Source organism: Mangifera indica, chromosome 3, assembly GCF_011075055.1.
Source record: "Mangifera indica cultivar Alphonso chromosome 3, CATAS_Mindica_2.1, whole genome shotgun sequence".
Taxonomy (NCBI): Eukaryota; Viridiplantae; Streptophyta; class Magnoliopsida; order Sapindales; family Anacardiaceae; genus Mangifera; species Mangifera indica.
Genome location: NC_058139.1, coordinates 10,446,973 through 10,459,104, shown reverse-complemented (window position 1 = coordinate 10,459,104; position 12,132 = coordinate 10,446,973). Strand labels below are relative to the sequence as shown.

Sequence of the window (12,132 nt, the reverse complement as noted above, 5' to 3'; positions counted from 1 at the left end):
CCAAAGAGAAATTTAAAGCAAGAAAAACAATCAACTCAAAATACGCAAAATTTACGTGATTCGAGAATATGCCGACATTCATAGAGTCATTGTTTTTATTATTATTATGAATAAAATCTAAAAAATTGTACTTTATACATTTTAGTGTTTTCGTTAAATAATTGGTAACTTAACTAATCCAAAAATACAATAATGCCCCAACTAAAATTCGTCAACCCACCTGATGGAAACGATTGTTTCATTCAATGAAGCACCCATTCTGATTTTTGAGACTTGGTCATTTTGTGTGGAATAATCCTGTTTCACTCCTTATCTTGAGATGCTAGTTACGTGCTCACTTGAAACAATCATTAGAACAACTTATTCTATTGAAGAACAACTATAAACATTCTGGACTGACCAACAATAATTTCCTAGAACAACTCATTCTAATCTATTACAACACCTAGAATAGTTGTTCCTAGCTTGGAATGATGTTGTTATGAATTTCATTTCATCATTTGAAACACTTGTTCCTCAATCATAGAATGCTCATTCAATTGTTTCAGGAATTTTAAGTGATATTGTGTATATCTTTTAGTTATTCGTAATTATGTTTCGGTTAAAGTGGCACTCAATTCAAATATTGAATTGGTAGTTGGGTCCCTATCTTCTTTCTCTCAATATACATATTTACCTGCTTGGTACATTCCCATTTGGAATACTTGATATTCCATTGACTTTACCATAATATATTTCATTCTTTTCTAGAGACATACATAATTCCTTGTTAATCTTAGCTAAGATATCATTAATTTTCTTTTATTTATTCTTATCAATCCGCAAAGTCTTGCACCATTCGCATGAATCGTTCCCCACACACTCAAAATTCGTTTCCTACCGGCAACTCTTGTGGTTCGCAGTACATGCATGCGCACTCAAGTTTGATAAATACTTCTTCCAACTTCTCCTTTCGTATTATTTAATTACACATAATAGAATATTCAACATTAATTTGTAAATATTATTATATGTATTTATGTCTATTTCAGTCTTATCAAACTAATAATGGATATTCTTTCTCCAACCCAAAAATAAAGTATGCTCAATCATAGAGTAATCGAAGCAAAGGCAGATGTAAATGGGGAACAAGTGGAAAGCCAAAGTGATCATAATGTACATATACAAGAAAAAGAACCAATAATGATACATCCACCATCAAACTTGGTTTCTTATTTTAAACAATTTCGTACGTGGACTAGTGTCCCTTTTGTATCTTGATTCGATTATTCATCAACTATGAACTTCAAATCCTAACATCCCATGAAATTTTATAGATAATAAAATCATAAAATTCATAAACAGTAGCTAAAATTAGATTCATATGAATTAAATGAACAGACCTTTTGTTTCCATATTTCCTTTAATGGATAATTAAGTTACTTGTTGGCTTATAATTGCTCACTTCCAATGTTAGTAGTTAGCAAAGTGGAGACGTTACGGAAATGTCAAAAATGGTAGGACAAAAACTTTGGTTAGTTAATTGCCAAGAGATAGAAGACTCCGTATATGAAAGAACATAAATTTAAGTCTTTTCTGATGATGTATCAAAATCAAACTTTTGACTTAACTAATTCAACGGTTGTGGAGTTAATAACTAGACTCAGAATTTATCCTATTACATTCAATATAATTGGTTCAACTCCGAAAATGACAATTCAACTCAAATGAGATCTTTCATTATCAAAAAAAGAAAAAAAATTATAATTAGTGGGGTGTTGCTTTTCTTTTTACATAATAAAAAGTCACCACGATTTGAATTGCCCTTAAACTACAATGGGATATTATTCCATAACATGAAATAATAATAAAAAGATTTTAATTATTTACACATGCTAATTTAGGTGACTTAGATATGAAAACTTTGCAATGTCAATCGAGGTATGCCTAATCGAATATTGGTGATCAAATTGTATGCAATATGCTATCATTTGTAATGACCTAACATTCGGCTTTTGCAAAGAGGATGCTTATACAAAGCATTTGGTTGCACAATATTATCCCATTTTAACTGTCTATTTGATATGGGCACATGTTTCAAGATATTCCTAATTGAACTTTTTCAAAATTTAACCTATAATTTTTTATCCCGACAAAACTATAAACTTAAATAATTAACTTAAATTTGTACACAAAAACTGTAATATTATTATATAATTAAATAATTTATAATTAAAAATAAAATAACATTTAATTATATAATGATATATTTTTATTTATATATAAATTTATATTTATTATTTTTATATATATTATTACTCTTTTTTTTTACCCTTATTTTCTACTATTTTATCAAATTTCTTGTGGACTTATGTGAAAGCTGACAAAAAAATAAAGATAAAGAATATCAAATAAATTATTGGTAGCTTTAGAAAATGAAAAGAAAAAGTTAAATACAGTGGCTTTACTTAATCTTTATAGATTCCTTATAAGACAAAAACAAGATAACCCATATGGAGTAAAGATAAATTTGAGTTAAATTAAATTTAAAATAAAATTAATTTGAAATTAACTCAATTTTAAAATATTTAATTGTGAGTTTAAATTTAATTTGATTAATTACTAAACAATAACACCGGAAAAGAGACAAATAGCTCAAAAAAAAAAAAAGTAAGAATATAAAATGAAAAAATCATATTGGTAGTAGGCCATCACTCTAATTAATATACTCTAAATTCAGAGACTTTTTAATATAAACTTATGTGACAAAAGTAAAATGGATAAATTTAAACAAAAAATCAATTTTTTTTTTTTTAAAAACTTGATTAACAGAATGCAAGATGTATCAATGAAAGAAAAGTGCTAAAATAATTTGAACATATAAAGCACCACTCTAAATTATATTATCTTTACATTATATATGTATCTTGAAAACAAACAAATGAAATAAATTATATAAAGGTACTTTTTAGTAATACTTAATAGTATACGGTAAAAAAGTTGGTAAGAATAATGAAAAAGATCTAGAGGAAAAATGCATCCAATCAAGCACTATAAATGTTGCTGACAGAGTATTAAAATTTTCAAGCAAAAGAAACGGCCACATTCACAATATCCATGCATTCCATTAAACTAAGCGCCCCTCGAATTTCTCACAACTTCATCAGAGCAATGTCTTCAATCTCAACTTCTTCAATATTCCAAGGCAAAACCAGTCAGCCTCCTTCCAATTCACCTTCAAATACTCTCATGAAAATAATTCTCTTAGAGCTAAAAACACAGAAAGCCATAGCTCTTCCCTTGGTCGCTATGAATTTAACATGGTTTGCCAAGATAACCATCACAACTGCCTTTCTTGGACGTCTTGGAGAGCTTCAGTTAGCTGGTGGTGCGCTTGGCTTCACCTTTGCTAATGTAACTGGCTTGTCCGTTTTGAATGGCCTTTGTTCCGCCATGGAGCCTATATGTGGCCAAGCTTACGGGGCTAAAAATTTTAGGCTTCTCCGTAAGACCCTTCTCATGGCTATTTTCTTGTTACTAGCAGCAACGCTTCCTATTTCCTTTTTGTGGCTTCACGTTGACGAAATTCTTATCCATTTTGGGCAGAAAAAAGACATTTCAATGGTCGCAAAGAACTATCTTTTATATCTCCTTCCTGACTTAGTAGTCACTTCATTTCTATGTCCTCTCAAAGCCTACTTGAGCTCACAAAACATTACAGTTCCTATAATGTTAAGCTCAGCTCTATCTCTTGCCTTCCATATTCCTGTCAACATATTGCTTGCAAAAGCTAAGGGTCTTGAGGGAGTTTCTATGGCAATATGGATAAGTGATGCTCTAGTTGTGATTTTTCTTGTGGTATATTTGTTGATAATTGAAAGTAACAAAGAGGGTAAGTGGAAGGAAGGAGGATGGTGGGAGCAGGGCATCAGTGACTGGCTCAGATTGCTCAAACTATGTGGACCTTTCTGCTTAACCACCTGCCTTGAATGGTGGTGCTATGAGATCCTGGTTTTGTTAGCAGGGCGCCTATCAAATGCCAAACGAGCAGTGGGAGTGTTAGCCATTATCCTAAATTTCGACTATTTGCTTTACTCTGTCATGATCTCCTTAACCACTTGTGTATCAATTCGAGTGTCCAATGAGCTCGGTGCTAACCAAGCTCGGGCGGCTTACCGGTCTGCTTACGTGTCTCTCGGTGTGAGCATCATTTCCGGTAGTATAGGTGCCCTTTTAACAGTAGGAGCCAGGGGCTTTTGGGGGCGTTTGTTCACTCATGATAGCGGAACCATAAATGGTGTAAAAAAGATGATGCTGCTTATGGCAATAATGGAAGTGATGAATTTCCCAGTGACAGTTTGTGGAGGTATTGTCCGAGGAACGGCTAGGCCATGGTTGGCGTTATATGCCAATATTGGTGGATTTTACCTTATAGCCTTGCCCCTGGGCATACTTTTCGCTTTCAAAGCAGCGTTGGGACTTGGCGGGCTGTTGATTGGATTTTTAATTGGACTGCTTGGGTGCTTAGCAATGTTATTGGTGTTTATCGCCAAGATTAAATGGGATGAAGAAGCTTCGAAGGCACAATTTCTTGCCTGTAACTTACAGCAGGATGGCGAAGATGAAAAGAACATTTCTGCGATTAATAATTCAGCCTAGAAGAAGTCCCGAAATAGCTTTTTCGTTCTTAACGATTACAGATGGCTCCTCTATCACTGACATAATGTATATCCATCCTCGTGAAAGAATAAGCATAATTAATTAGCCACATCAAGAATCTTGGCACATGCTAGCATCCTGTGACATGAAAATCTCCAGTCCTTTATATCATAATCTGAAGGAAATTTTTTCATATTTTTTAACTGTAAATTTAACTTATTCCAATAAAGGCCATTATGATCCTAGAATTTGAATGGCCGGTATGTGAATAGCATACCATATCATAAATGATACTGAACCTGGGAAACACAATGCCAGTGAAGTGAACCGAAGAAGATGTCCTTTTTAAAGTTATTACAAAATGAATTCACCCTTTGAAACACTGATGCCTTTGGAATTTCAACTAAAATGCACGACACTGGAGAACTTGTACAAGAGAGTGCAATGTCAAAAGGCCTAATGCAAACTATTGTTAAGTCCTAACAAGGCTCCGAGCATGTGAATATGAAAGTATGAGTAATCTCAATCAAAATCTTAGAACTGAATCACTGATCCAACTTCTTATCTAAAGAATTGCATCAATGGAGACATTAAATGTGAGTGTAGGTATCAGTCAGCTACAAACCCAGGTTTAGAAATCAATGACTCTAGTTCTTTGGCTTTATCATCATTGAAGCCAAGGGCAGCCATTATCTTGTGACCAGCAGAATCCACTTCCGACCAAATGCCAAGAAGCAAATTACATGTTGTAATTTCCCCACTATCACCTGCAATTGGCAGATTGATTAATCAATTGCAACTGCAATAGTTGAAATTCTACAATGTGAACCCGAAAAGACAGAAAGATATGATGGTGTAAACTGCATCACTGTTAATACTGTAGAATACACAACATTACAAAGCAATTTGTCAAATAGTTAGAGAAGTGTAGATTTAATAACCAAAAATGCATGAAATCATCAAAAAGAAGAATTACATCAAACATCCCAGCTTCATAAGATGATAAGCATATGTACAAAACTAATCAAGAATAGAAACAATTAGCTGCATTTGGAGTTCTCAGCAAACCATGTGAATCCAAACTGGTTTTGCAGTAAAAGCCACTATAATGTATGCATGGCAACTGTTTTATAAGTGGCAATAATAATAATAATAATATAAGAAGAAGAAGAATAGGAATAGTGTCCATTCAACAAAACTTGAACAGTTATTATTTTCTAGTGATGGCTCATACATTTTGCATTTAATCAAAGTGAATGACAAATTTTTACATTAAAATATGATGTAAAATAAAAAATTTAAAAAAAAAACTACTATACTTGATTAGTATCAATAGATAACCTTCACTTTTTTCTATGTTGAGTCATATATATCCTAAATGGTATTCACTATGTCCCAACAAGTTTTTCAGGAAATCTGCTCTATACTAACCGAACGAGCCTAACATAATGTAGGAAAATTTTAAAAAAATTAAAAATCAATATTAAAAATCAAAATGTGCAGTTTCAAACTAGTAATCCTCACATTATGTAACCTTTTTATTCATATATTCTAAAATATTTTTCAGATAACACATCCAAATCATAATCTCTTGGAATTGTCGGATATATAACAACATAGGCTTCCAAAACATTAATATAGTTTTTGTTTTCTGAAATCATCCAGAGGAAAAGTCTGGTACTAAGCTTATGAGATTCCATATACACCGCTTAATTCTCACAAGTGACAGCAACCTGTACTCCAAAATAAACATGAATTTAACAAAGCATAACAAGTGGAAGGCATATGATAGAAAAATATAACCCTCTAAATCCAACATTTCAATGCATTTTACTTTTGATAAACTGCAGTTTCACAAGCCTAAACATTAAATGACAAATTTTGAATTATAGAACATATTCAAGCACAAAATCAAATATTTGATATCACACCAGCTAATCGGCTACAACAAATATGCTGAGATCATCATAGCCACCAAATGCAACCTTTTCAGTGATTTATTTGCCTATTCAAGGATCTATTCATCAACAACATAGTTATGAAAGATGAATTTTTGTAAAATAAGAAAATTACAACACCTACTAATACATGTATTAGATCAGAAAATTAGTCAGAACTGACCAGATTTTAGTTTCTGATCAATAGCCTTATTGATGGCCCTTTGAGCAGCTTCAGTCAAAGGAGGATGCTCAGGACTGAAAAAGTACAAGTCACCCTTTCCAAGTAACTTAACAGTCTCTTCACGCACCTTGAAGAGTGTTACTTCATTGGCCCATAGAAACTTTGCCGCCTCACTTGTACCTGCATACCAAATCAAAACATCTTATATGATTCTAATCATGACATGTTTCAGTATATAATACCTACTTCCAAAAGAATACATAGTGAGTAACTCTGTAATATGTCAAATGAAAAATTCAAATTACATGCACTTAGATATTTTATATCAGTTCACCTTCCCCTTCACTATTCTCAAGTGGCAATGTCTCCCTACTTTATTCTCAACACTAGCATTTTCAAGATTGCATATAATGAATTTTGGCAAGCTTTAACAGCAATGGAGATAAACATTTCTGCGGCTGACCATATTAAATGAAAGCAGAGAAAACTGAAGATAAAGTTCATCACCTGCACCCGAAACAAATATTCTTTTTCTTTTCCATAAATTTATCAATAGCCAAAATTCATTTGTTCCATCGGGGAAAAAAGAAAAAAACAAAAAGCATTCAATTTTAATAGACTAGCTAAAAGGTCTGCACAATTATGCCTTCAGATAGTTCAAATACCAGAACAGAACTCATAATTGGTAAAACAAATCCCTCTTCACCTTAACCCATTAACAGATTTATAACAATGGATCAACAAGCTTTCAGTTTTTTATGAAAAAGCAGAACACAGTGAAACCCGTATCCTTTCTCAAAGGCAGCTTGAAATCGTACCAGTTTGTGAATAAACATAACTCTGATTGAACTTAGTTTAACAAAAATAACTGGTAGCATCATTTTAGGTTCTTGTACTGAAGGCAGCTAATCACAAGTACAACTAACCCAGCAAGTTCTAAGAAATTATTTGCCCTAACAGTTAAAAAATGCAGTGAAGCTAGAGAATTGGGAATGACACAAACCCTCAATCAAGACCCCCATGAGAAGAGCTTCAGTTCCAGTATTTGGATACTTGAACTTCCTGGCTTCCAATTCAGCCATAGCAAATGACTTTATCGCTCTACATGACCATCTAGAAATTCAAGAAAAAACAAAACTCAAATTGTCAATCCCCACCAAACTCAAATTAAACTACATTAAACCAAACAATTAACGAAAGTGAATACTCACTTGAGAGATGAAGCAATACCGTTTGGTGTCCTGTAAAAAAGTAAAAATCAAGAAAACTTTAAATTAGAATTTAGTCCAGAAAAAATTAGAAGGCAGAAATAATATTTGAAGCTATTAATTACGCGGTGGGAAGGCTAGACAAGACAGTGGCCGCGATGGGGCGGCGATTTGATTTGTGAGGTTTGAGATATGATGACTGAAGAGATAGAGTGTTGTTTTTTAGGATAATTCTGGAACCTACTAGCCATATTTTTGGTGAATAGTTGTTTTTCGCTGTAGAACCTGATTGATGAATTTGGAGCGTCGGGGGAAGATTGCAGCACAAGTGGGAGGCCATTTCTCTCTAGCTTCTCCAGTTTGGAAGAGGGTTTTAACTACGTAGAATTTTCGGATAGGAGAAGGAAACAAATTCAAACGGCGCCGTCTCAGTGTATGAAAACAATCTTCTCGTGTTAATGGTTTGAGCAGAGTGTAGACTGAAGTCTTTTTTTTTTTTTTTTTTTTTTTAACATTTTAAGATTAAATTTTTAATTTATTTATTTTAATGATTATGAGATCACTTATTAAATTTAAAATTTTATTTATTTAATATAATTAATTTGATCTCAAAATATAATTTAACTCAAATACGATTTCTTATTACAAAAAATAAAAACAAGAGAACATAAATTCATCAATTCGGTGTATATTCAATTAAGATTTATTCAATAAATAAAAAAAATGAGGTTTCACTTCTCTAATATGCCCAAAGGAGTAGTCTAACCAAATTAAAGTTTCTTAGATAAAAAATAAATAAATATAGATTCAAAGTTCATAAAAAAGAGGACATAGATTCATCAACGCAATGTATTAATTATGAGATTGATTATTTGATTCAATATTTTACATATTTGATATGATCGATTCAATCTTGAAGGAGCAGTATAACCCAGTTAAAATTTGTTCAATAAAAAATGAGTTTTTATTTGTTTAATATATCCGAATGAATAGTTTGACCTAATTAAAGTTTCTTTGATAAATTCTTAATTTATTGAACCTAATATATAGGGGTGAATCATTAACCCCCCAATTTTTTCATATTTGATGTAGTTAATTCAACTCCTACCAAGTTATGGGATTCAAGAAACTATTTCTCACCCAAATCTAATTGCTAAATCACTCCCTTTTTTTTTTCAAATTACCATTTTATAAAAAAAAAAATTTAATTTATCAATATTGACAAAATATAAAATTTATAATACTTAAAAAACAAATAAAATTATGATTTACAAAATATATTAAATTGAAGTTTAAAACAAAAGACATAAAGCTGCAAGCGCTAACCCTCAAACACTCCTACTCAATCCAATCTTAAATTTTAAATTAAATAAATATAAATGTTTGAATTGTTAAACTTTGTTTTAAGTAAAATATTTATAATTATTTTTATAAGATTTCATCTTTTAAAAGTATTGTATAATTATTTTATTATCGATTTTATCAAATACATACTTTTTTATGTACACAATAAACTATTATTCAACTATCAATCACTAATTTTATTTTTCAAATAATATTTCACAAAATTCATTATTAAAAATGTTTTCTCTACACTAATAGTGATACTAATAAAATCAATATCAATTTCAAGTAACACTTTTTTCCAAACGAATATCTTCCAAAGAGATTATGAGCTTGAGAAAGCGTAAGAAACATGTCAAAATCGATATTTAATGTAGTGAAAATAAGGTTTTAACAATAAATGATCATGAAACAATAGCTTATTAAAAGTGTGACCAAACTTTGGTTAGAATCCCACCATTTTATAGTAAGATCCCCTAATCACTGACAAATGCATAATGTCATGATCAATATTAATAGTGCCCACCAAATCAATCTTCTCAAGATAAGCCAAAGAAAGGGAGGGTCTCTATTAAGGCCATGAGTACCTTGCGTCACACTACCTTTGACAATGGAAGAAAATTCAACTCATTGCCTCTTGACCTTCGTTATCTCCTTCTTTTTCCCCTTGTGCTAAAAGGGAGCATTTCTTCCCTACACACTTAGAGGTTAAGTGTATAGGTGCGAGCATGACAAGTGTGAGATTTCACTCTCATATTGTCCCTCTGCCAATTGGATTCAAAGACAAGCAAGTAGTGATAGCAACTCAATAGAAAGACACAAAATTAGTAAATCTTGAACAAACAAAGAAAAGGAAATGTGCAAACGTAAACCCTACTCAAATACTTTTTCATTTTAAGATTCATTGAAAAAGTGAAAGAAATAAGACTAGACTCATTAAGACAGACATTAGAAAACACCTTTATGGGATTCATTGAAAAAGTGATAAGAATAAAACTAGATCATTAAGACAATCTTAGAGGTCATGATCATTATTAGAAAATGCATAAAAAACTCCAACCTTCTCTTTTTGGATAGTGTAGATAGTAGGATTAAAATTCTTACCCACAAAATAAAAGAAAAATATGTCAACAAATCTTTTTAAAAAAGACCAAACAAGACAAGACAAAAAAAAATAAAATATGTGCTCTTCCGGTCACCCATATTATCTTTTGTTTTTTTATAATTAGAGAACCCTACCCAACTTTGTCGAACAAGTAAACTCTATGACACAGTGACTAAACTCACATCCATTTATATGTTGACTTCTTTCAATTCCCTATTTGTTTGCTTAGACAAAAAGGAGAACCCGACTTCGAGGCATGCCCTTTTCAATGAACAAACACAAGCAAACTCCTTAACAATGAGTTGACTTATTCCATAGACCCACTAAGTATTATAATACCCAAAGCACACCTACACACATTAGAAGGCAACTCAAACAGAGCAATCCCAAAGAAGTTGAGTATCTCATATATAAAACAATGTTGAGGAGATGTCACTTTATACTTTATAACTACCTTTAAAACTGTTGTTAGCTTTTCCAAATGAGTATGATACAAGCATTCAATTGACACCTAAAGATCAACATTGATCCCATAGTATCTTTTAATATGCATTACCTTGATCATTGCAATTACTCACTATCATGAATATCCTGAATATCCTAAATGTTTGTGTTGTTTGTATTGAACAACACGACAACAATATTTGGCAGATGAGCATTCTCCCCCACCTATTTTCTAGTTAGGCTCAACCCTTATGAGTTGGGATCATGATTCAACTTGAAAAATAGGTTGATTTACAACGCATTTAAGAGCCTCTTTCTCACCACAGGGACCATACTATTAGGGCAAGGGTTTTCTAAGTCACCACTATAGTTTTGAACTCTAGCGTTAGATGAACTCTTGAAAGATGTCTAAGAAGAAAAGGGCACCATTATTAATCACCAAAGAACCCAATCAATGATCAACTATCTACAGGCCCAAATGTAAACTTAAAACAATACCCTAAAAATCCACTTAAAGACACATACAAACCAGGTACTCTAATTCAAAGGGTGGAAAAATATACCTTAAGATTGAACTTTGGAAACACCATATGAATAGAAACAGTTCTTGGCTATATGAAGCCCTTACAAATGGATTGGGGTTTTTCAAAAAAGGCTTAAGACACTTAGCAAAGTGATGGCCCATATGCATGAGTCATGGATTCTTTTTATGGCACTTTGGGAATGGGTAAGAAGCAATCCCTACCATTTAAGAAAACTCAACAACACGTAGTCTCAATCCAACGACATGCAATAAACATAATTAGTAAGATAACTTTGACATCTAATTCAAATCTACGAGTACTCAACTTGCTTATACGATGTAATAAATGCTCAAAAAGGAAACGTCATTTTCATGACATACCAAAAGTAACGATTCTAATCATCTATGTGTCATTCATTTGCAAAGAGAGGTGAAGAGTTTCTAAGCTCATATTCCAAAAATTAGAGGCTATTGTTATATAGTCAAAACTTCTACTTAGTCAAACTCACAGGATCAATACTTTAGAGAATATTAGTAAATAATAGATAAACTCATCGCTAATTTATAGGTTGACTAAAAACATGGACAAGAAGTATTCGATCTAGAAGTAGTGAGGAGAACTTGAATTGATAGTTCCCATAAGTTGTACAAACTAATCTACATTAAAAAACAGTTTCCTATTATAATAAAATTATTGGAATGACTTTATCAGTTACAATTAAAAAGTAATCATTATCCTACCATATCGA

At 31.9% G+C, this 12,132-nt stretch overlaps 2 protein-coding genes across 2 annotated transcripts; one reads left to right on the top strand and one right to left on the bottom strand.

Moving 5' to 3' along the window:
- Positions 1-3,053: 3,053 nt before the first annotated feature.
- Positions 3,054-4,747, top strand: LOC123211376 (protein DETOXIFICATION 56). The gene has a single exon (XM_044630063.1). It carries the CDS (start codon positions 3,097-3,099, stop codon positions 4,636-4,638), a length of 1,542 nt encoding a protein of 513 aa, XP_044485998.1. The 5' UTR covers positions 3,054-3,096; the 3' UTR covers positions 4,639-4,747.
- A 214-nt stretch (positions 4,748-4,961) lies between these two features.
- On the bottom strand, positions 4,962-8,379 carry LOC123211377 (ATP-dependent Clp protease ATP-binding subunit CLPT2, chloroplastic). Its single transcript, XM_044630064.1, has 5 exons — positions 8,093-8,379; positions 7,971-8,000; positions 7,763-7,872; positions 6,760-6,939; positions 4,962-5,405 (listed from the first exon to the last, which is right to left on the bottom strand). Exons 1-5 carry the CDS (start codon positions 8,305-8,307, stop codon positions 5,248-5,250), a joined length of 693 nt encoding a protein of 230 aa, XP_044485999.1. The 5' UTR covers positions 8,308-8,379; the 3' UTR covers positions 4,962-5,247.
- Between the last annotated feature and the right edge of the window lie 3,753 nt (positions 8,380-12,132).

Excerpts from the sequence above, each read along its gene's own strand:
- LOC123211376 (XM_044630063.1), top strand. The coding sequence starts at position 3,097 with ATGCATTCCATTAAACTAAGCGCCCCTCGAATTTCTCACAACTTCATC.
- LOC123211377 (XM_044630064.1), bottom strand. The coding sequence starts at position 8,307 with ATGGCCTCCCACTTGTGCTGCAATCTTCCCCCGACGCTCCAAATTCAT. Across the intron at positions 8,001-8,092 it reads TTGTCTAGCCTTCCCACCGC|GACACCAAACGGTATTGCTT; the intron begins GTAATTAATAGC and ends ACTTTTTTACAG. Across the intron at positions 6,940-7,762 it reads CATGGGGGTCTTGATTGAGG|GTACAAGTGAGGCGGCAAAG; the intron begins GTTTGTGTCATT and ends TTTGGTATGCAG.